General features: G+C 35.9%; 1 protein-coding gene across 2 annotated transcripts in view; it reads left to right on the forward strand.

The window, feature by feature from the left end:
* Positions 1-26,005, forward strand: part of STT3B (STT3 oligosaccharyltransferase complex catalytic subunit B) — a 103,054-nt gene that overhangs the window by 70,356 nt on the left and 6,693 nt on the right. For both annotated transcript variants that reach the window (XM_032268439.1, XM_032268449.1), the window contains exons 6-14: positions 10,247-10,345; positions 12,098-12,244; positions 13,206-13,254; positions 14,853-15,007; positions 17,599-17,810; positions 19,177-19,364; positions 20,400-20,571; positions 21,431-21,604; positions 24,710-24,823. In XM_032268439.1, coding sequence (XP_032124330.1) covers positions 10,247-10,345; positions 12,098-12,244; positions 13,206-13,254; positions 14,853-15,007; positions 17,599-17,810; positions 19,177-19,364; positions 20,400-20,571; positions 21,431-21,604; positions 24,710-24,823 — 1,310 coding nt within the window. The remainder of the gene's footprint in view (positions 1-10,246; positions 10,346-12,097; positions 12,245-13,205; positions 13,255-14,852; positions 15,008-17,598; positions 17,811-19,176; positions 19,365-20,399; positions 20,572-21,430; positions 21,605-24,709; positions 24,824-26,005) is intronic.

Here is a 26,005-nt window from a genome sequence, read left to right on the forward strand (position 1 = left end):
TGAGATGGAGTCTTGCTCTGTTGCCCAGGCTGGAGTGCAGTGGCGTGATCTCAGCTTACTGCAGCCTCCACCTCCCAGGTTCAAGCAATTCTCCTGCCTCAGCCTCTCGAGTAGCTGAGATTATAGGTGCCCACCACCATGCCTGGCTAACTTTTTGTATTTTTAGTAGATACAGGGTTTCAACATGTTGGCCAGGCTGGTAACGAACTGCTGACCTCTGGTGATCTGCCCGTGTTGGCCTCCCAAAGTGCTGGGATTACAGTCGTGAGCCACCGTGTTCTTTTTAAAGTTTTAGAGATAAGTCTTGATCTTGAGAGAAGAATATAGAAACAGACTTACAATTTGTGGTAATGGAGCCATGAATTAAAGGTGCCTGTCATTGAGGGTGAGAGTACATACTCCAGAGCCAAGCTACCAGGATTCAATTCTTGCTCCCTTAATACTGTGTAACTTTGGATAAATTAATGTCCGTATGCCTCAATGTCCTCATGGGTCAAATAAAGATAATAATAGTTACTACCTTACAGATTGTTAAGGATAAATGAGTTATAAGTTAATATATGAAAGGTGCTTAATAATAGATGAACACAAAAAAGTACTATTTAAGTGTTTGCTTTTGTTGTTGTTGATAAAGTTGTGAAGGAATAGCCAGAAGAAATGAAAGAGTTCGAGAGGCTGGGAGAGGTGATTACTGTATTAAGACTGAGGGGATAAAACTCCAATGTGAATATAAGGATTGTTCCCTTTTTAAGTGAAAATAAACTTTCACTTAGCTATCTTTATGAGAAACATAATGGAGAAATAACACTTTTGTGTTATAAAGTACAAAATAGCAATTAAAATATAACCTGTAATGGGTCATATTTCTTTGATAATTTGAAAATTTGATAATAAATGTTGATATGGTTTGGCTGTGTCCCCACCCAAATTCTCTGTTGTAGCTCCCATAGTTTCCAAGTATTATGGGAGAAAGCCAGTGGGAAATAATTGAATCATGGGGGTGGTTTCTGTCATACTGTTCTCATGGCAGTAAGTCTCACAAGATCTGATGCTTCTGTAAGAGGAAACCCCTTTCTCTTGGTTTTCATTTATCTCTTACTGCTGCCATGTAAGATGTGTCTTTCACCTTCTGCCAAGAGTGTGGGGCCTCCCCAGCCACATGGTACTGTGAATCCATTAAACCTCTTTTACTTTATAAATTACGCAATCTCAGGTATGTCTATCAGCTGCATGAGAACAGACTAATACAGTAAATTAGTACTAGTAGAGTGAAGTGCTGCTGAAAAGATACCCAAAATGTGGAAGCACTTTGGAACTGGGTAGCAGACAGAGACTGGAACAGTTTGAAGGGCTCAGGAGAAGACACGAACATGTGGGAAAGTTTGGAACTTCCAAGAGACTTGTTGAATGGCTTTGACCAAAATGCTGATAATGATATGGACGATGAAATCCAGGCTGAGGTGGTCTCAGATGGAGATGAGGAACTATGGAGATGAGGAACTCTTTGGGAAATTGAGTTAAGGTGACTCTTGCTATATTTTAGCAAAGAGACTGGTGGCATTTTGAGCTTGCCCTACAGATTTGTGAAACTTTTAACTCACAGAGATGATTTAGGTATCTGCAGAAATTTCTAAGCAGCAAAGCATTCAAGAGGTGACTTGGGTATTGTTAAAGGCATTCCAGTTTTAAAAGGGAAACAGAGCGTAAAACTTTGGAAAGTTTGCAGCCTGACAATGCGACAGAAAAGAAAAACCCATTCTCTGAGGAGAAATTGAAGCTAGCTGCAGAAATCTGCATAAGTAACAAAGAGCCAACTGTTAATGCCAAGACAATGAGGAAAATATCTCCAGTGCACATCAGAGACCTTTGCAGCAGCCCTGCCCATCACAGGCCCAGGGGCCTAAGAAGAAAACATGGTTTCATGGGCCAGGCCCTGGCCCCCCTGCCACTGTGTTTTGCCTAGGGACTTGGTACCCTGCCTCCCAGCTGCTCTAGCCATGGCTAAAAGGGGCCAAGGTACAGCTCAGACCATGGCTTCAGAGGTTGCAAATCCTAAGCCTCAGCAAATTTCACATGGTGTTGAGCTTCCAGGTACCCAGAAATCACGAATTGAGGTTTGGGAACCTTCACCTAGATTTCAGAGAATGTATGGAAATGCCTGGGTGTCCAGGCAGAAGTTTGCTGGAGGGGTGGAGCCCTCAAAGAGAACCTCTGCTAGGACAGTGCAGGAGGGAAATGTGGGCTTGAAGCCCCCACACAGAGTCCCCACTGGGGCACTGCCAAGTGAAGCTATGAGAAGAAGGCCATTGCCCTCCAGACCCCAGAATTGTAGATTCATTGACAGCTTGCACTGTGCACCTAGAAAAGCTGCAGACATTCAATGCTAGCCTGTGAAAGCAGCCAGGAGGAAGGTCATACCCTGCAGAATCACAGGGGCAGAGCTGCTCAGGACCATAGGAACCCACCTCTTGCATCAGTGTGACCTGGATGTGAGATGTGGAGTCAAGGGAGATCATTTTGGAACTTTAAGATTTGACTGCCCCACTTGATTTGGGACTTGCGTGGGACTTTTTGTGCCTTTGTTTTCACCCACTTCTCCCATTTGGATTGGGTGTATTTATCCAGTGCCTGTACTGACGTTGTATCTAGGAAGTAACCAACTTGCTTTTGATTTATAGGCTCATAGGCAGAAGGGACTTGCCTTGTCTCAGATGAGACTTTGGATTGTGGACTTTTGAGTTAATGCTGAGTTAAGACTTTTGGCACTATTGGGAAGGCATAATTGGTTTTGAAATGTGAGATTTGGAAGGAGAGATTTTGTAACATGAGATTTGGGAGGTGCCAGAGCAGAATTATATGGTTTGGCTGTGTCCCCACCCAAATCTCATCTGTAATTGTGGCTCTCATAATTCCCACGTGTTGTGGGAGAGACCCAGCGGGAGATAATTGAATCATGGGAGTGGTTTTTCTCTGTGCTGTTATCATGATGGTGAATAATAGCTCTGGCAAGATCTGATGGCTTTGTAAGGGGAAACTCCTTTTGCTTGGTTTTCATCTCTCTCTTGCATGCTACCATGATTGTGAGGCCTCCTCAGCCACATGGAACTGTGACTCCATTAAATCTCTTTTGCTTTATAAATTACCTAATCTCAGGTATGTGTTTTTCAGCAATGTGAGAACAGACTAATGCAAGTGTATATAATTGAATAAATGTATATATTTGAAAAAGTAAACTATAGGGTTTATAGCAAATAAAATGTTGATTTCTTGTTGTTGTTCTTGTTTGTAGAGATGGGGTCTCGTTAAGTTATGCAGGTTGGTCTCAAACTCCTGGGCTCAAGTGATCCTCCCACCTCAGCCTTCCAAAGTGTTGGGATTATAGGCATCAGTCATGTGCGCAGCAGCATTTTATTTAATATAGCTAAATTTTATTGCCACAAAGTATTTGGGCTTACACCCCAGTATTTACAATGGTATTCAGTATGTAATTAAACAAGTAGTTTTAATGGCTTTGATCTAAGGTATTGAAAACAATAAGAGGCTGTATAGTTTTATTTTTGTGACAGATAGTTTTATCAAGATAAGAGATTACTCTTCTACAGATGAAATATATTATTTGCATTAATTTTATTTTTTATTGTACTTTCAAGGTAAGTGAGCCAAGAGCACACAGGCAAACTGGGGACTACAGTACCTGCTACATGCCCCCTCCCCACGTTTTTCCTGGGTTTTCATTTAAAATTAAAGTTTCAGTGTTGGTTACATAAAGTAAGTTTTCAAGATAATGTACCAACAGGCATTGAAGCTTAAATTGGGGGAAAGGGATGGGATTTTCCTTAGACTGGCTTATAATATTTATGGATCCTCTTTCCAGCTTTGCCAGTGGATATTTTAGAGGTTATTGGGTTTGGGGGAAACTTAAAGTTCAAACACAAAGAGAAGATGGTATTGCTTGCACCATCCATGCTGCTAATATGACTGATTATGTAATTCTCTAAGATTAGTCCTCCAATATCTCCTTGTATTGACTCAGGATATTTAGAGTAAGGGTCTCACCTGTGTTGTAGCAATAATCATTGGCCGATCTTAAAGGGTTTTTCAGTGAATAGAAGCAGTCTTCATGTTCTAAAAGCCAAACAGATGTAAATCACTTGGTACTCTTACTATCTGGAAGAATAGACCCGAGTGAGATTTCCTTTAAAGATCTGTTCTTCTCCTTGAGGAATGTGTGTTTCATAGTCCAGAAGAATTAACTTCTGCGTAAAAGTAGTTATGGATTCTTTGTGATATCAGTTAAATGAATTTAACTACAGTAGTTTACATTAAGAAAATGATGTGTTAAGAAGAATCTAAACATTTTTAGTGGTAATATGACACTTGGTAAGAGGATTTGTGATTTCCTGTAGTTTAAATCTTTATTTTGTGTTTGTTTTCCTCTCTTCTTTATGAGTAAATTAAATTTGCTGGTATTTGTCTTCTACTGATTCTTGATATGTTAGGTATAGTCATTATTTAGCTCTAGAAGTTACTGGGGATCATTATCTAACACCTTTTAAGTTATGTACAAATTATATGTTTCATGAGTTTTTCATAGTCTCCAAGCATACCAGACACATAGTACATTTGTGATTTCCCCTTACTTTGATATTATTAACTATTGCCAGAATTAAATGAATTGTTCCCATGTGGTAGAACTTAAACTAAGATTTACTTTGACTAGATTTGTTTTTTCCTGCTATATTATTTTTTATTTCATTTTAGTTATCAGTACAAGATACACTTGCTGTGTTTTTTTTGTTGTTGTTGTTGCTGTTGTTGTTTTTGAGAGATAGTCTTGCTCTGTTGCCCAGGCTGGAGTGCAGTGTTGCGATCTCAGCTTACTGCAACCTCTTCCTCCCAGGTTCAAGCAATTCTCTTGCCTCAGCCTCCTGAATACCTGGGATTACGGATTTGCACCACCACACCCAGCTAATTTTGGTATTTTTAGTAGAGACAGGGTTTCACCATGTTGGCCAGGCTGGTCTTGAACTTCTGACCTTGTGAGCCACCGTACCCGGCCACACTTGCTGTTTTGAAACTGTTGTGATTAAGTATCTTTACCGAAGTGTTTTGAACAAGTAATTTCTTACTGCTTTTACAAATCTGGAGCTTGAAACTTAAAATATAAGTTTCAGTGATTCATTATCAACATACTTTATAATGAGCACTGTCCTTGGAAAAGAGAAATGATTGTTATCATTATGTATGCCTGTTAAGTTAATCATATATTTCTCTCTGCTATTCAAGAAGAATCAGTGTTTGTGTTTTGTTGTTGTTTTATTCTTTAATCCATGTAAGTTTCTTACTATTCTGTACCCTGCATATCTACCAGGGTTCACAGTAACCAAAAGTGATTACAAAGAAGTAAAGTATCTTTAGTATTCAAAGCTTTCAACATTCTTATAAGCCTTTAATAACATTTGTTTATAATAAAGCAAAATTGGTTGGATTTTAAGTATTTACCCATTGTGTTTCTTTTGGCTAATACTATGTTGGTTGAAAGAGAGCAAAGCAATTCAGAAATGCTAATGTGATTTAACAGTTGGTTAAAGTTAATGGGAATATAGTACTTGCATAACCTTTTCTAGAGGCTGAGGCTGAAGAATCGCTTGAACCCAAGAGGTGGAGGTTGCTGAGATCATGCCACTGCATTCCAGCCTGGGCGACAGAGTGAGACTCCATCTCAAAAAAAAAACAAGAAAAAAGAAAGTATGACAGTAGCTTAGGTATAAAGAGTACTGTCAATGTAAGCTGTACGCCTTGTCAGAGAAGGGGCACTAAAGATCGGGGAACAGGAGGAACTAACTTCTTCAATACTTAAAATTTCATTGGAACTTGAATCAAACTTTTCAATGCCGTTTTTCTTTTTATGGAATAATTCATTTGAGTACCTTAAGTGAAGGGCAGTGGTATATTTCTCCTCCACATCAGTCTTGTCCCACACTTAGATATAAAATACTTCTAAGAATGTTGACATGTTTAGGTTTTGTTTAGAAGATTATTACTCATCTGTCTCAGATTAGAGATTTTCTTTTGTTAAAAATAATTAAACAGAATAATAATATGTATTATATATGTATATACATATCTTTCTAATGGTAATGTTTTGTGGAATTTTTCTCACACATTGTAATTATGATCTGCAGTACTGAATGCCAGTAACTGTGCATCCACAGGATGGCAGTGTGGTAACATTTTCATGATGTAATAAATGATTTACAACACTATTGGTATCATGCATTTCCTTAGAGCTCACCACTTTGATGGAATGCTTTATTCTTCTAATCTAAAGGGTAAGAAAAGTAGGTTTACATGGATGGATAGGAAGGTGTTATAGATGGGGATAGTCAGGGATCTTAAAGAGTTCATTGGGAGGAGAATTGGTAGAGGATGGTCATTATGGGTTTGTCTTGTTGAAGTCTTCTGAAAACACTAGAGAGCAGTACCAGACGTTAATTATCTCTTAGATGTCCATGTCAAGAAGAGAAGAGTTCTTAAGTTTTATAGAGCCTTTCACCCCACCAAATGTTACATGACCTTCCTTCCTTATATTATGGTTGTTTACATCTTAACTCTTACAGAATAGGATTGATCTTAATAGGATTTTCTGTTTTTAGATTATCTTGACCCTACTAAAGTTAATGTTTAAATGCATAAATTGAAGAGGTAATTTCTAAATACGTGTTAGATGCTATAGTACAAAGTCTGGCAAAAAGTGTATATTTTCATTTTGCAGTGGAGAGTTTGTTTGTTTGTTTGTTTTGAGACAGTTTCACTCTTGTTGCCCAGGCCGGAGTGCGATGGTGCAATCTCAGCTTACCACAACCTCTGCCTCCTGGGTTCAAGTGATTCTCCTATCTCAGCCTCCTAAGTAGCTGGGATTTCAGGCATGTGCTACCACGCCCAGCTAATTTTTTGTATTTATAGTAGAGACAGGGTTTCTCCATATTGGTCAGGCTGGCCTCAAACTCCTGACTTCAGGTGATGCACCCGCTTCAGCCTCCCAAAGTGCTGGAGTGACAGGCGTGAGCTACCGTGCCAAGCCAAGATTGTGTTCATTTTTAAGAATTGAGTTACTTCACCATTTCTTTTACTCAAATATACCTAATTTCTTACTTACTATATCTTAAAATGTAGATTTGTAAATGAGATTCAAATTGAGGTATAGCAATGGATATGTAATTTTACAAATTCAAGCAAAGCAGTCCTTATTAAGCAAGGTATTTGTGGTATTTGACGCGTTATCTGGCAAGCAGTCTTTGAATTTATTTATTGGCAGTACAGGTTGAATACCCCTAATTTGAAAATCCAAAACTTTCTGAGCGCTGATAAGATGCTCAAAGGAAATGCTCACTGGAGCATTTCCTGTTCTGGATTACCAGATTTGGTGTGCTCAACTGTTAAGTATAATGCAAATATTCCAAAAATCCAAAAAACTTCTAGTCCCAAGCATTTTAAATAAGTGATATTCAAACTGTTTTGTCTGTGTACTGAGGAGTGCTGTAACAGAACACATATCTCCAATATGTAAACATCTCAGGATCAGTGATCCAAACGATGTAAAAAATAGGGACCTGGGGGTCCAGTTCTCTTAAAATGCTTATATTTGGATTGTTGCAGCTATCACATTTATCAAATTTGTTCCATTGGTGCTGGTATGTAGGTATGAATGAGACTAATAGAAATAGAGAAGTTTCAGGGTAAAATATTGTTGAAAACGTGTCTATTAGCTCTTCTTTATTTAGCATTAACCTATGTTTACCAACTAATACAAATTAAAGTCCCACCTGGGCTTTTTTATTTCTGGACACTTTTTCTTGAACTCTTCATTGCTCTTATATTAAGTTGAACTCTAGTGCATCTGCTTCTGTATAAAGTGTTTTCTACTTTACTAATGACAGTAAATGTCTGAGAAGTTGCATGGAAGTGCTAAATCGAGAGTATTATTAGGCCTACTCTTCTCTCTTCAAATATGCCTGGAAATGAATTTGAGCAAAATGTCTGAGAGGAAACCTCTTCTCTAGTTACCAAACATGGGATTGCTAAAATTTTTACGTTGTCAAGCAAAGTGTGGCTCCATTTGAAGAGAGTAAAAGTGTGAATAGGGCCATGAATATGTATTTGCGTACCCATATATCTGCTAGTGATTATTTCTGGAGAATGTGACTTAGAGGGAAATAAGTAGGGTGGAAACTTTTTCGCTTTTTACTTTAAAACAAAAACAACACCTATTACCTTTGCAGTTAAACCAGTAATCCATACAGACAGAGGCAGATTTGTGGTTATCATGGGCCGGAAAGAGGAGATAATGTGGAGTAGTAAGAGCTTTATGAGTGTAGAGCTTTCTTTTGAGGTGATGAAAATTCTTTGGGACTATCGAGGGGTTAGTGGTTGTACAACTTTGTGAGTGTACTCAATAAATACCCCTGAATTGTTCTCTTTAAAATGGTTAGGTTATGTGACTGTCACCTCAGTTTTTTTAAGAGGGCTTTTTCATTCAGTTTGTATCATTTCTTATATTGAATTTAAATTCTGTGACAGTGTTAGAGCATTCAGTGTTTATTTGTACTCAGAAGAAAGAAATCCAGCTTTAGAGGTGATTGTGGTGTTTCATCATAAGTGGACTTAGATGTAATAAAAGCATAAATGACATAAGGTTTTCTCAGGCCTAGTCAATTTCTAGTTGTGCCTTTATGTGTTCAGTATTTGTCTAGGGTTTGATTTCTCAGCTCTGGATATCTGAAAGTCCTGTTGATCATAGAATCTTAGTTTATAATCGTTGGGAGGGATCTACAAATCTTGTCCAGCCCACATTCTGTAGTGAGGAAACTGAAGCTTTTGCTGTTAAGTAGACAATTCAGGTCATGTGACCGGGAAATTCTTGTTTAGCTTTGATTACATTTGGGTTTGAGTACTTCATAGAGGGTAATTCCATTCCTACATTAAAGTGTTTGGAAAGAACTTTATCTGTTGGATTACTTCTGTTGTCTTTTCTAGACAGCTGGTCCTCCATTAGCTTGATATCAATGGAAACTTTACTTACTTTGGTCCTTCCTATTAAATTTATGAGCTTCTTATTGTTTTCCTAACACTGTGGTCATCTCTTATCATATAGATTATGAGGCAACTTAACATTTGAACCAGTAGCTCATAACTTAACCTTCTCTAGATGGGTTTCCTTTAAAAACAAATAAAGATTCTTTCTCATCTAAATTGGTTGAGGAGGAAAGTGTATGCAGTATGCTACACAATGTATAGGATACACAAATATGTATTTTCATAAATATATCCCCAATCTTTGTTTTTGATAGTTTATTTGCCAAAAACTGAGTATTAAATATTCTTATAAAATGATGTATAATCTGTATAAATGGAGTAATTTATACATTATCTTATTTCAGACAGGCTTTACCTTTATTTCTAATGAATTTTTAGTTTCAGCAACTTCAAATACTTTCTCTCTAATCAGCTGCCTAACAGTGATCTGTGAATATCTGAATATAAAGCAAGTATTTAACACAAATTGTAATCCCTCCCCAGTTTCGTCATCCATTTAGATCGACGAGAATGCTATAATATACTTAGTGTCCAAAACAAGTAAATTTCCTTTATTAGATGCTAAGTTCAATAGCTGGTCTGTATAATGATTTACTTCTGTGTACTTAGTTCTTTACTTACAGAAAACTTAGTGGACGTGTAAAATTTTTTAACTCTTAGTACTATACAAAGAGTATTATGGTGTAATAAAAAAGATATGAAATACTTGAGAGCTTTTGAGACAGTAGCAGGTGTTCATACATGCTGGTGGTGGTGATGAGTATTAAGTCGTGTATTTTGGATTAAAGCCAATAGAACTGGTATTTACTTAATTTTATGTATATGTTACTTAGTTTCTTGAGTCATATTTATGATTACTAATGGTAGATAAAAACAAATTTGATTCCATTTCTGGGAAAGGAAAGCAAGACAAGTCTCAAACTATTGTAATGATCTGCGAAATACAGTACTTAATATTTTTTAAAAATGGATAGAATATCACGATCTGTAATGTATGGTTAACAATCAAATGCACATCTAATAAAAGTGATTTCAAGATTCTGTTCTTCAGTTAATACTTTGCTGAAAAACAAGATTTACATATATATTTATATTTTGGGTACTTAATGGTAGTAGTAAGTTATCCTTGTTTCCTATTTTGTCTTCATAGCATATAGCACTTTCTACATTGTGGGTTTAATATTATCCATGCAGATACCTTTTGTGGGATTCCAGCCAATCAGAACAAGTGAACACATGGCAGCTGCAGGTATGAAAAAAAATATTTTTTTCTTCTAAAGAATATGTGGATGTGTTATTGGTAATCTTCCAAGATATGACAGTTTTTGATCATTTTGGTTGTTGCAATGACAGCCAAAATAATCTGAGTCACAATTATGGGAAATCTGTAGACAAAAATTTTATCAGAGATTCTCAATGCAAGCTTCACGACCCATTGGAAGTCCATGGGTAGTTATTTTATTTGTAACATCTGAACACTGATACTATATGAATACCAGTATATAACTTTCAGAGGTGGTGTTTCTATAGAGTTTTTTTTTAATGAGATTTTCAGTGGAGTCTGAATCAATCCCCATCTAACTAATATATAGCACTTTAAAATCTATGAAATGCTTTTACTTAGATTTCAGAATGGAGGTTGGCACTTTACCAAGTTGTAATTTGAGACACAGAGAGATATATATTTAGTTTTGTGTACATAATAATGAATAGCAGTGTCTATGTAGATATACAATCACCTGTCTTATGAATTCCAACATTTCCTAAACTCTAAATTTTTGGTAATACTTATTTAACCGTTGTAAAATGGACTTTTAAAAACAACTCTCAAAATTGAATTTATTTTTAAAAATTAATGTTCTAGATGGTTGAGGATTCTCACATCATCTTTGTTTAAAATTTTATGTTTAATGTTTTTGTATCATGTTTTATACTTTTTGAGAATCCGTTTTTTGCAATCGTTTCTTTAGTTTTGTATATCTTAGCACTCACCTTTTTATTTACTAACGTAGGGGAGAAAAGATTATTATCTTTCCCTGAATCATCAAAAGGTTGATGGCTGAGACCCCTATAACAAAAGACAGATCAACAAGAGAAAAGCATACATATGTATTTACTATAAATTTTACATGACACAAGAGCTTTTCAGAAGTGAAAATTTTGAAAAAGCAGGGAAACTGTATTTTTATGCTTAGGTTTGATGAAGAGTGGACAGTCATGTGGAAATAAGACTGGACAAAGAGAAGTGTGATCTAATGGCAATAGACTGGGAAGAACTTAAGGCCTATTTGTTCATATTCTTCTTGGTGTCTCTGTGTCTTCATCTTTTCCTCCGGGTATTAGAAGGACCCCTCTGGAATGAGGATCTTATAACCTACTTACAGGAAGGTCAGAGAATTATTTTATGACCTGCCTCAGGGGAGAACAAACAGAAAAAAGACAAGAGAAACTTTCTAGCTTCTGCTGGTTTCTCAAATCTCAAGGTGCCATGATTTGGCGTGGTGCGGCGTGAGCCCTGATACTAATTTAGAATCTTGTCTAAATGTGTAATTAAGGTCACATCTTATTACTCAGCTATAAACAGTAACTACATATCAAAATTATCCTGATCATAAGTCTTTGTATCCTTCAGCACAACAAATTGGGGGATTGTTTTTCAATGATTTTTTTAAATTACTTTCCCCCAGAAATCCCCCCTAAAATATAGGGAAAGGGGAGGAACTTAATATGTTAAATAGGCTTGTCATTCAAATGGGATTTTTTTTTTCCTTTGGTTCGGTATATGTGTGAGGAATCTGATTATTAAAAAAAAAAAGTAATAGAATTTTTTGGATGTATTAATTGGGTAACTGTCATTAGACAAAGAAAATGTTGGCTGGATGAAATAACTAGTCTTTGATATGAATGGTACAGGACATTCTAAGAAGTTCTTTCAAATCAAAGTTTTTAAATGGGCTTGGAAAAGTGCTTTGTTGATTATATGACCCTTTTCTTTAATTAGGTGTCTTTGCATTGCTGCAAGCTTACGCTTTCTTGCAGTATCTGAGAGACCGATTAACAAAACAAGAGTTCCAGACCCTTTTCTTTTTGGGTGTATCACTAGCTGCCGGTGCTGTGTTCCTCAGTGTCATCTATTTGACTTATACAGGTAGGTGTTATCACCTGTAGGATGTGAATCTTATCTATACAAACAGTATAAAAATAATAGCCAAAGGTTCTAAAATCTGAATAATAGCATTACTACAAAGTGATTTTTTTTTTTTTTTTTTGAACAGTGTATCTTAATTTTGCGGCATCAAGCTCTGATAAATCTACTTTTAAGCATCCTTCTCTTGCTGGATGAATAGGCCCAAACTATGAAAAGAAAAAAAAAATCAGTGCTTCTGTTATTAACCTGCTATATTCTCACCTTCTCTTGCATGCACACACACACACACACACACACACACACACACACACTATCTTTCTCCCCTGCTTTTCAGCAGTGTACTAACAGAATCAGTTTCAGTCTGCTTCTGGTTTCTAAGTTACTTTCTAACCTTGATTTACCAGTTCTTAGAAACAAATGAGATTTTTTTCTAAATGTATTCTATCAAATTAATGTACCAGCCTAGCTCACAAAATCATAAAGGATTGACAGGAGTAAAAGCCATGAGTATTTAAAATCATGTTTGGATTTATCTGGTGGGATATGGGATACTGGATTAGATCATTTAGAAATTCCCTTCCCCGCCTCCTCTTTTTTTTTTTTTTTTTCTTTTTTGTTTTTTTTTTTTTTTTTTTTTTTTTTTTTTGAATGATCTGGTCTTGTTTAATGCCTTATCCTTATTAGTCAACTAAAAGCTTAAGAGAGAACTGGAAAACTTTCTGCAACTTTATCTCAAGTGTGTTTCTCTAGAAATGGGTTCTCCATGGATATTGTTTTTATTTGATCACTACCTTATTTTTCCTCACTGCCAACAATCTGAAATAGGTTGACACCTATAAAACTGAAATTCTTTGAACATTAATTTAAATCAATCTATAATTAACAATAAACATAAAGGCAGTAAAAGATTTACAGAATGATAAAAAGGCAGATTGATTTCCTCCGTGTTTTTCCTTCCAAGGTTACATTGCACCATGGAGTGGCAGGTTTTACTCATTGTGGGATACTGGGTAAGTGCAGTTATGTTATTTGGCATCATATTTATTGAAATAACCCTTTTCCTTTGTTTTTATCTGTTTTGTCTTTCACTCAGTTCTTGGGCAACATTTTTAAGATACCAAAGATATGCTAGTTTAGTAAATGCTAAATTCCTTATATTTTATGTTTGTTATGATACCTGTTTTGAATGCACCTTTAGTATGAAATGTAAGCTGGATATTTCTCTTCTGCATTGGCAACTCCTTGTTTTAGCTTTGTTTGTAAAAATATTTAGGTAAACTTTGTGCAGTTTAAAGATTGATTTTTATTTTACCTAATGTAAAATTTTCATCATTTAGTAATTTTTTATTATTAAGAATTGTTAAGGATGCTGTGTTATAATTTAATTGCCGTAGATAGGAAGAAAATTTAATTTTTTTCTAATACCATCTGATCTAAGTTTGTTTTGTTTTTTAGATCTGTGAAACACAAGAGAATATATATCTGCTGTGTTTTTTTTAGAGTGCTCTTATAAAATGAATTAATAAATTTGGTTTTGAATTAGACTAGTTCAGTAAAACTTTTCATCTCTAAAATGTTTTCCTGGAGATAAGAAAATATCTGTTGATTAGAATTTTTGCCCCTCCTCTGTTCCTGCTGTTCTGTCTTGTTACTCCCCAGGTGGTTCAATAAAAAACAATTTATTGAACAGACATGCTTTCTGATGTGATACCATAAGGACCCCTGTCCAGGTCTAATTAAAGGACATGAGCAAATTATGTTTGAATGATTAAACTAACAATTAGACACATATTTCAAGAGTTCAGCCTGTGGATCACTAAAGAATTTGAAGGATAGCCCAAGTTGTAGGCTGTTACTCTGATTAGGTTAAGTTACCAGGTTAACTTGTGCAGTTAGATTTATTCTTACTTTCTGAACTTTAATTGACAACTTTAGAATCGAAGGGTGTTTCAGTAATAATTTTTTCAGTCCTTTCCATTTCCTTCACCTGCCTTCATGCCCGCTGTTGTCAAGCAAGGCATTGTCATTGTGTAAAGTGTAATTATTGGGTAAAGTATTACTGCTACAGGTTGAGTATCCAAAATCTGAAGTGCTCTAAAATCATAAACTTATTGAGATGCTAAAAGGAAATGCTTATGAAGCATTTTAGAATTTCAGATTAGAGATGCCGAACTGGTAAGTATCATGCAAATATTCTATAATCTGAAACACTGCTGGTTCTAAACATTTCAGATAAAGGACATTCAGTCTGTAGTAGTAATTCCAAAAGGTAATGAGACTCATTGATGCAAGCATGAGAAATGCTGACTTAAACTGCAGAACAAATTCCCGTTTGAAAAGAGATTTTTGTATTGGAATTCAGAGGCAACGTTCTCATGTCTGGACATAGATAATTCTCTCAATTTTACAGAGGGCATGTTAGTTGTAGTTTTACCAGTGTAGACCAAATAGATCTGTATCCAGTATAGCTGGTTATCTTGGATGGCATATTTAAATAAGAAGGGATAGGGAGTAGGTACCATTTCTACAATCAACAAGATTTCTTCATCTAAAAGGAACTCCTGTTTTATCACTTAATTGTAAATAATATTAACTTTTTTAATACTAGGTATGCAAAAATACACATTCCAATTATTGCATCAGTGTCTGAGCATCAACCTACGACTTGGGTGTCTTTCTTCTTTGATCTACATATTCTTGTATGTACCTTCCCAGCAGGCCTATGGTTCTGCATCAAAAATATCAACGATGAAAGAGTATTTGGTAAGAGAGGTTTTTAATGAATACTTTATGAAATAATTATTTTTCTTCTTGAGATTATTTACTTTAATGTTTTGTTTTCTTTGTTTGACTATATATATTCAAGATAAATTTTCTCTCCTATTTTGCTTAGGTCCTTAACCAAGAAAAATTCATTGAGGGGCTGGGCGCAGTGGCACATGCTGGTAATCCCAGCACTTTGGGAGGCCAAGGCGGGTGGATCACCTGAGGTCAGGAGTTTGAGACCAGCCTGGCCAACGTGGTGAAACCTTGTCTCTGCTAAAAACACAAAAATTAGCCGAGCATGGTGGCGGCACGCCTGTAATCCCAGCTACTCAGGAGACTGAGGCAGGAGAACTTCTTGAACCTGGGAGGTGGAGGTTGCAGTGAGTCAAGATCACACCACTGCACTCCAGCCTGGGAAACAGAGCAAAACTCTACCTCCAAAAAAAAAAAAAGAAAAGAAAAAAATTCATTGAATTTGTATTAGGTATTTTAATTGTTTTAATTTAGGACTAGTATATAAATTTTACCTTCAATTTATTATGGTTTCTGAGAGGTTAATGTTATCATTATGGTTTGTGTTTGAGAATTGAAATTTTTAACTTTGTTGACAATAGTCTTGACTTTGTTTTCTGAGTAAAATTTTATTTAAGTACGAAGAAGCCTTTAGGGACATTCATCACCCAGATTTCAGAGCAAAGTCCATTTTATAATGGAATAAGGATCACCTTTCAGTAAACATCCTCTTTATTGATAGATTTGTGTTTTTCCAACTAATAAGACTTGAAATACAGAATACTAAAAAGCCAGGTATTTAGGATCCAATATTTCTAATATAAAAGGACAAAATAAGCAGCTATCAAAGGCTTCTATGTGATTTAGTCATATAAGAAATGTGCTGTGGTGGTTTTGAATGAGATCAAAACTGACACTGAGAAAAGCTTTGTAACATGCACAGGGTCACACCAGTCAGTAATTTGTAATCCTAGAAACTTACACAATTATGGGACCTAGACCGTGAGTGACACATGAAGTTACTATTCTAGAGTGGAATCAGGAAAGAAGAACAGCACCTGTAGGGCTTCTGTTTAAAGGATGGCACACTCATTCTTCTCTGGTGGACTCTGGATAAGGCCCTGTTAATACTGCATCATTCAAGATTTAAACCTCATGATTCGGCAATCCCATTCCTATGTATATGTCTAAGAGAAGTGGGTGCCTGTGTCTACCAGAAGACATGTTTAAGAATGCACTAGTAATTTTATCTACAGCAACCCCTAATGATAAATATTACAAAGTCATCAGCAGTAGAATGAATAAATTTTTATATATCTGCAACAGAATACAACACAGCAATTAATAAAAGAACAGTATGGGTGGATAAAAGAAGCCAATACAAAAGAGAACATTTTTATGTGATTATATTCCTGTGAAGTTCAAGAATAAGGAATACTTATTCTTTAGAAGTTTAAATAGTGGTTACCTTTTTATAGGGGAGGGGCTTATTGACTGACAAGAGGCATGAGAACATATGAAAATGTTCTATATCATCTGGGCGCCATGGCTCACACCTGTAATCCCAGCACTTTGGGAGGCTGAGGCAGGTGGATCACAAAGTCAGGGGTTTGAGACCAGCCTGATCAACATGACACCCTGTCTGTACTTAAAAATACAAAAATTAGCTGGGTGTGGTGGCATACACCTGTAATCCCAGCTAGGTGGGAGGCTGAGGCAGGAGAATTGCTTGAACCCCGGAAGCAGAGGTTGCAGTGAGCCAAGATCGCGCCACTGCACTCCAGCCTGGGCAACAGAGCGAGACTCCGTCTCAAAAAAAAAAAAAAAAAAATAGTTCTATATCATTTTAATGAGTTATAGTTACACAGGTGCGTATATATACAAATCCATTGAGATATACACTTAAGAATATGATGTGATGTGTTTTTTAGCCAGAAAAAAATTTAGTATCAGATGAGATAGGAGCTTACATGACTCATTGAATTTATAAAGTCATATATAACCTTCAGCGAGAAATGGTCGAGCCTTTTCCTGTGGTTAGCACATTATCCAGAAGGCTCTGGCTATTGGAAATTGGTTTCAAAATTTTTTTTTTAGGTTTCTTGGCAGTAACTTTGCAGGTTACTCCTTTGATTAATACTTACATTCTTCTCATCCCGCTTTTGTAAAGCAGGTTTTATGCCAGATATTGGCACTGGATTTTTATAGATTTTAAACCTATAAATTTATTTTGCCTGGTGATGTCATACATAAATGTTTTTATCTGTCAGCTATGGATTGTTTTATGTTATTGACAAATAATGAATTAAGTCTAATTCTTCATAACTAATGAAATTTGAATCATATACATTTTTCTAAACTGTTGATATGTAGGTTTTATTTACTGAACACCAGTTATAATTTCTAAATGTGGCTAATTAACCAGTTGGTCAGTAGTATCAATTTAGAAACAATTAGACCATTTGTGAGACATTTATATAATTCCAGATTTGTTTTATAGTATGGTTTTAGGTATCTAGTTCAGTTTCCTGTGAACTCTTCTCTGTGACATATTGTAAGAGAATTTATCTTTGCAGTTGCTCTATATGCAATCAGTGCTGTCTACTTTGCGGGAGTGATGGTGCGACTGATGTTGACTTTGACTCCAGTCGTGTGTATGCTGTCTGCAATTGCCTTTTCAAATGTCTTTGAGCACTATTTGGGGGATGACATGAAAAGGGAAAATCCACCTGTGGAGGACAGCAGTGATGAGGATGACAAAAGAAACCCAGGAAATTTGTATGATAAGGTGGGGAATCTAAAGTAAGGCCTTTAAATTTTTTATGTACTTTCTTAATTTTTTCCACCACAGTAAGAACTATACAATATTAAGAAATGTTATTGATTTGGATAAACTATGACTTTCCTAGTTGGTCTCCACTGTTTGCCTCAAAATGTGAATTCTGGTCAGTCTTTTAGCTTAGAGTTAGAAAATAGAATGTAATCAGGAAGAAATTCTCACTTCTTTTTGGTGATTTATTCTATAAATAGTCAAGATATATACCCTTGTTAATATACCCTTCCATTTTTGAGAGCAAAAACCTGATGCTCTACTTACTTAAGATTTGGCGCTGTAAACTCTGAAACCACGTGGACAGACAAGTGCTTATCTTTGAGGTCTGTACTCAGTGCATTCTTTCAGAATATTTTTGGAACATATTTGATATTTGAGTGTTTGAACAGTAAAATGAAGGGAGTAAAATGCCTTTTTAAAAACACTCCAGTTCATTAGCAATAGGTAACAAGCCAATACAAGGTAATTTATTTTTGACCTATAGTTTCTCAGTTGGTGCAAGTGTGAAAAGGACTTGTAAGAATTAGAGCACTTGTCTTGGATGACATATTAAACTTTGCTATTTGAATATTGCCTAGGTTTTAAAGTACTAATAAGAAATTAAACTTCCCAGTATAGATATTAACTTTGAAATTCTTTCCTTCTATAAGATGAATGTAATTCATAAAGATTTGTGTTAATAAGCCACATTCCTGATTTTGTGTTTGTTATTACCATTGGGTTTTTTGTTGTTGCTTTGTGGTTTCTTAACCAGCCTTGAAATGTAGAACTTGTGACTTTTTCTATTCTGTCTTCCCTTTTTTGTTGTGGAAGGTGGTTTTTTAAGGTAATCGTAGTTTTAACAAGTCTGTTGGTTATAGGGTTTGGAAATTGGAAGACTAGATTCTGTTAATAGAGTTTTTTCCTATACTAAAATGGTACGTGGTTAAAATTATAGCTGAGCGTGGCTATTTTCAGGATGTGGAATTAAGATTTTATAACAGTTGACATAATAAGATTTCACCAGAATGGGGTCATTTGGTTAATCTCCTTTATATTTAATTAAAATATAAGGACAACTGAGTTCGAAAGCTGCTTTTTACTGGAGATATTATTTTACTCTGTGACCACCTTCCGGACTGGTATATTCTCAGGAAACCTTATTCACATTTGACTTTAGAAAACAATCCATCACCCACGTAAGAATATCTGATGGTTATACATTTTCTGAGTCATAGAATTAAATTAATAGATAAATTGTCTCCCAGCTTTTTCCATTGAATGTCTTAATGAAGCAAGTCAAATAATGAATTTGTCTAACCAGTTTTTAAAATGTCTTCAGGCAGGTAAAGTGAGGAAACATGTAACTGAACAGGAAAAAACTGAAGAGGGATTAGGTCCTAATATAAAAAGCATTGTCACCATGTTGATGCTGATGCTATTGATGATGTTTGCAGTCCACTGTACTTGGGTCACAAGCAATGCCTACTCTAGTCCAAGTGTAGTCCTGGCCTCGTACAATCACGATGGGTAAGAAAAAAACTCGGATACAAAAACGTTTTATACTTACACTTCTTTGTCTCAAAGGATAGAATTGAAAAATAAATATTGTTTGTGATATTCTGCATTTGCTTTTTTGTTTTTAATTTTTAATTTTTGTAGGTACATAGTAGATATATATGTTTATGGGATACATTTTATGTATTTTGATACAGACATATGTAATAATCACATGTAAAATGGGGTTTCCATTCCTTCAAGTATTTATCCTTTTAGTTACAAATGATCAAGCTACACTCTTAGTTATTTTTAAATGTACAGTTAAATTATTTTTTACTATAGTCACCCTGTTGTGTTTGTACCCATTAACCATCCCCATGACCCACCCATCCCACCCCCACCTCCCCAGTCTAGTAACCATCCTGCTCTCTGTGAAGCTTTGCATTTGAATCTGCCTTTCTTTGGCCTTTCCTCCACCTTTGGTGCCGTGAGTAGTAATCATTGTATTTCATGTTCTTTTCCAGAATATTTCTGCATTCATAATCATTTACATCAGTTTTTCTCAAATGTGTGGTCTTTGTACACACAGCATCATCATTACCGTGAAAGTTGTTAAAAATGCAAAGTCTTGACCTCACCCTAATGTTACTGAATTAGAAACCTGGGGCTTCGGCCTAGCAGTCTGGCTTAACAGGCCCAGGTGATTCAGATGCATCTAAAATGTAAAAACAACTGATTTATATATCACCATGGCTTTAAACTACTGTTTCGCTTGGGAGCTTATTAGGCTTGCACACTATTAGGTCCTACCCCAGAACTACTGAATCAGAATCTGCTTTTCTATTGTTAAATACAAGATGTGCAGGTGGTTTCAATGCACATTAGTATGAATAACACTGGTCTAGCTCTTCATTGTTTGACTTTATTTTTCTCATCAACAGATCCTTTTATTTACTACCATCCTTAAAATCTGAACATACTCAATGGTTTAATACCTCAAGATTGTAAGTTATCCTCTTCAAATTTGTGACATCTCATTTAAAAGAATATTGTGATTCTTTTCAGCACCAGGAATATCTTAGATGATTTTAGAGAAGCTTACTTTTGGCTAAGGCAAAATACAGATGAACATGCACGAGTAATGTCTTGGTGGGATTATGGCTATCAGATAGCTGGAATGGCTAATAGAACTACGTTGGTTGATAATAACACCTGGAATAACAGTCACATAGCACTGGTAAGGATTTGATAAACACAAGGTTACAAACAAATCTTTATTCACTACTTGGCAGTCAGGCTTCATCTGTGACTAAATAGGAAAAATGTGGGTGTACGCTGCTAAATTCTCAAAATACTTTTTTACACATATGTCGAATAAAGTGAGTTCAAGGTATGCTTATTTTGTTTCTAAGAATGGTACTAAGTATTCAGAATTGCAAGCTGATTTCTGGTAAAGTTTATGATAAATTTAGCTTACTGAAGAATTAGACAAAATCTGAAACTGAAAATGTTTGGCTTGGATTCTTCATGTTATAAACTAAAAATTATTTGCAAATATGTAAAGTAAATGCACTTCATGAATAGGCAAACTGTGTTCCTCTAGCTATTAAACAACAAATCTACATAAATTCATATAATCACCGCTTTGTACTTCAAACATTTTAAATACAAAGACCAGTCTTAACCAAATGAATTCTATTTGTATTACTGTTGTAGCTAATTATCAGATGTGTGCTAGACTGGGGAGAGGAAATATATGCGCTAGCAAGATCACTGGCCAGCCCTGGTCTGCGGTTGTGAGAAATTGTTTCTTCTAAGCTTGCCTGCTTTCATCATAAAATGTTAATGTCATAGAACTTAATTATTAGCAAAATATTTGAACGGGTATTCTGAATTTTGACTATAAATTATAGTAGTTGAGAGGTTCATAAATTTCAATATATTTGAATTCCTAGGAAATCATTTCTACAGAAAGATACCATGTAAAACTCTTGATGAATTCCATGTTTTAATAAATATATACATTGATTTTTATGAATGTGGGAATAATTAAAAACATTCTCAGTTTTTTGTTTTTTTTTTTTTTAATTCTGCAGGTGGGAAAAGCTATGTCTTCTAACGAAACAGCAGCCTATAAAATCATGAGGACTCTGGATGTAGATTATGTTTTGGTTATATTTGGAGGGGTCATTGGCTATTCTGGTGATGATATCAACAAGTTTCTCTGGATGGTTAGGATAGCTGAAGGGGAACATCCAAAAGACATTCGGGTAAGAAACTAGATAATTTCAAGTATGTGAAAGATAGCTCACTGTGTCCAAGTAATTCTCTGATCTTGCTAATTACATTGTATTTTTTTAATAATCCTATCCTTCAGATTAGTTCCTTACCCTGACTTCACTATTTATTAAAGATACTAGAGGCATTTTCTATGTTAAAACTTTTCGAACTCACACCTGGTATTTCTATTCTCCCCTCTGAAGCAGTCCCTTGCCAAGACTTCTTACTTTTACGTCTCTTCACAGCCTGTCACTTTATCCCTTGCTTTCCATTTCCATTACTTCCACCCTATTTCTGACCCTTATGCTTGTAAACCTGAAATAGGATAGTAACCTTGAAATTCCTATCTTTGCCTTATCTTGTTTCCTCCCTCCCAGTGTAAGATGAAATTGATCATGTTGCATTTAGGCTCCAGAGACTTCAATTGATTAAGGCAAAGGGCCTTAAAACCAGACAGACATGAGCTAAAACTAAAACTGTCAACTTGGGCAAGTTATTTTGTTCAGTCAATGTAATATGCTTTGGGCACTAGGCCTAGTTCTAGGATCTGGAATTAAAATGGTGATCAAGACAGACTAGGCTATCTTTTGCCAAAAATAACTAATTTGTAGTGCCATTAATGAGAATTTATAGTAAAGTAGTTGAGCCTCAGCCTAGGGACTGGTACAAAATAGATAACCTCTGATAAAAGATTGGTATGAAGTGTAAACTCCTTAGCTTGGAATGCAAGCCTTTTCATGTTTTGCCTTCCTTTGCTAGCCTCTTGTTCTTCTGCCACCTTTTTCCACTCTGCCAGTAGGTTCTAGCCCCTGAAACTTGCTTGGGGTTTCTTTCTTTAACTCACCTGACACGTGTTTTTACTGTTCGCTTTCCTGGAATACCTTCCCCACCACAGACTTGTCCCCTCTCCAAAAGCCCTTTTCTGGTATACTGACTTCTGTACTCATTAACAAATTATTTATATCTGTTTTGCAGGAGTCCCCAAACCCCAGGCCATGGACCAGCAGTGGTCCGTGGCCTGTTAGAAACCAGAACACGCAGCAGGAGGTAAGGAGCGGGTGAGCGAGCATTGCCACTTGAGCTCCGCCTCCTGTCAGAGCAGCAGCGTTAGATTTCCATACGAGCATACCTATTGTGAACTGCACATGTGAGGGAGCTAGGTTGCATGCTCCTTATGAAAGTCTAATGCCTGATGATCTGAGGGGCAACAGTTTCATTTAGAAACCACCAGCCCCTCCTCCCCCGCTCCGCCTCCAGCATCTGTGGAAAAATTGTCTTCCACAAAACCAGTCTCTGGCCAAAAAGGTTGAGAACCACTGCTGTTTTGTATTAGATTTGGTCTTACCCCTTTCACTTCTAAGAGCTCACAATGGGAGCTCTTAGAAGACATCCAGCATTGTGCTTTTACATGATGTAGGTACTAAAGATAAGAGTGATGGCCACCGATACAGAATAGAGGAATCTTTTGGGAAAATGTATGCAAGTGTTATGTGATGGGGTTGAAGTAAAGCCTCAGATTTCTGATCAAATGTAAATGCTGTAATGTTTTCCCTTAACTGTGATTAGTAAACATTATTTCTTTGTATTAATCTGAAATTTAATTCTTTCATACGTGGTTTTCATTTGTGGATTTGCTTTAGCAGTGTTAAAACTGTGACATGTGATAGATGACTGTTTCTTAGTGAATGCATCGAACATTAGTATATACAGAAATCCTATGTTTCCATGCCTTTTAAATTATTTTTAAACTTCATGAATAGATAATACAGTCATATGGTTCAAAAGTAAAGTATAAGAGGATATACAATAAAAGTCTACCCCCCTAAAAAAAAGAAAGTTCCACTATAGTTAATAACAGTGTATTATGTACTTTAAGTTGCTAAGAGAGTAGATATTTCAGTGTTCTCACTACAACAAAATAAGTATGATGATGCATATGTTAATTAGATGGTTGTAGCCATTTCACAGTGCATATTTCAAAACATGGTGTGTACCATAAATATATACAAATTTATCTATCAGTTAAAAATTGGGGGAAAAAAGTCCCTGGGAAATCACTATTTTCTTGTGATTTTTACTTCTAGCTAGCCATATACCCTGTTTACTTCATAATATGTCTTGGTGATCTTTTCATATTAGAATATGGAGAGCTTCTTCATTCTTTTGTTTACATTTGCACAGCATGTTGCATTTTGTGTGTGTGTGTCATGTTTTATTTAACCTGTCTCTACTGATGGAATTTAGGTGGTTTTCAAATATTTTATTCTTAACTAACAATGGCATAATAACTTTCTGCATTCATTATTTTGGCCATATACAAGTATCTCTATAGGATTAATTCCTAGAAAAGGAATTTCTGAGTCAGAAATTGCATTTTTTACCTAAATTGTTCCTCCTAGAGGTTAATTTATGTTAACCCCCAAAAAATTACCACAGTGGTTTTAACATTCTCTTCCCAATTAAAGCGGATTTTAGACTTCATATGGGAAAAATTTAGCAAGAACGCTTAAGAAAACTCTGAAAAGGAATAACAGAGATGAGGATGGGTAATTAATACCAGGCAGAGCCATCCCTGCCTGGTATTAAACCGTGGTGTTGGTACCAGTCTCTTCAAATTATGAAGGTGGTCATGTGCAGTGGCTCATGTCTGTAATCCTAGCATTTTGGGAGGCCGAGGCAGGTGGATCACTTGAGCCCAGTAGTTCAAGGCCAGCCTGGACAACATGGTGAAACACTGTCTTTTTTTAAAAAAATGCAAAAATTAGCTGGTCATGATGCCGTGGGCCTGTAGTACTAGCTACTTGAGAGACTGAAATGGGAAGATCGCTTGAGCCCAGAAGGTTGAGGCTACAGTGAGCCACAGTCATGCGACTGCACTCCAACCTGAATGACAGGGAAGACCTTGTCTCAAAAATAGTCATAGTTAAGGCCTTATAACATGGTTTAAAGTCAGGTGGGATTAATTTTTGGGGGGTGTAACTGAATATGGCTTTATAAAGGTACCTCAAAAGCTTATTCTTATGGGGAAATGAAAAGAAGAACCTGTAGCTTTGAATATGTTAACTAACATAGAACTTCTGGTTTCTTTCTTGTAGGAAAGTGACTATTTTACCCCACAGGGAGAATTCCGTGTTGACAAAGCAGGATCCCCTACTTTGTTGAATTGCCTTATGTATAAAATGTCATACTACAGATTTGGAGAAATGCAGGTTAGTTAAATCCATTTTTCTCTAATATTCATTCAAAATAATATTTAAAACATAGTCTTACTTGCTTCTAGAAAACAGGATAATAATGTTTTGATTGTGCTGAAGAAAAATATGCTTATCTAAACAGTCTTTTTCATTACATTTAGATTTCTGAAACTAACGTGAGAAATTAGAAAACAAAATTTTACATCAAGGACTTCTTTCTAACATATTTATTAACAGTATCCTCAAATCCAATCTTTGCTTGCCATCTCACCTTTAGACCTCATGCTTTTGGAAAGTATTGTTCTCCAAGGAAGAGTTCTCTTAGCTAGGAAACAGTGTGGTGTCTTAGGTAGGTCACTTCACTGCTTGGTGGAGAAAAGCTTAAAATTAAAGAATTGAAGTAAATAGTCACTTCAGATGTTCACTGCCTCTCTGTTCTCTATTACCACAAATGGCTAGAGCTGTCTGGGTCAGAGTTTTCTAGTAAATTAGAAGGATGTGGTGCAAAAGCTTAAGAGTCTACAAAAGGAGTGAATGTTCAAAGAGGCATTGTGACAAAGACACAATGGACTTGATGTCATACCTGTGTTTTCCATCAGGTTCTGTCAAGTCATGTAACCCTCAGACAATTTGTGTCTGCCTTGGACTCCACTTGGTTCTTTTCTTGTTTGTCAATAATGGGGGTTGGATTGATTAGTTTTAATGAAACCAGAATGTGACACCACAAAATATGCCTCTTTGACATCAAAATTAATTTTGAGCTGAAGGCAATTTAGAAGCAGCAAACAGAGAAAAAGCTGTATCTAACCTTTTTTCTGCCTAAAGGCAGAATATAAATTCTCCTTTACTCGAGACGACTCTAGATTCTTATCAGCCCAGAGAAGGCAGCAGAGAAATCTGCAGACAAAACTTACTCCATTAGTTTCTCCCATATATGGACCCTTCTACTTTCCCATCTTGGATGCCTAAAACCACTTTCCTTTGTCCTATCTCTACAAATGTATTGTTCTTTGTTGAGCATGCTATGTAAGCCAGAGTTCTAAGCCACTGCTTTGAGTTCCTTTTATTGAGGTTTCTCCTGCATAATGTGTGCTGAATGTGTTACTAAATTTGTTTTTCTCTTGTTAATCTGTCCTTTGTTTTAAGTGTCTGTCCCAAATTATTACCTTCATACTATTAGTTTCACTGAAAACGGCC

Source organism: Sapajus apella, unplaced genomic scaffold (assembly GCF_009761245.1).
Source record: "Sapajus apella isolate SASKATOON/1434 unplaced genomic scaffold, GSC_monkey_1.0 scaffold4, whole genome shotgun sequence".
NCBI classification, from domain to species: domain Eukaryota; kingdom Metazoa; phylum Chordata; class Mammalia; order Primates; family Cebidae; genus Sapajus; species Sapajus apella.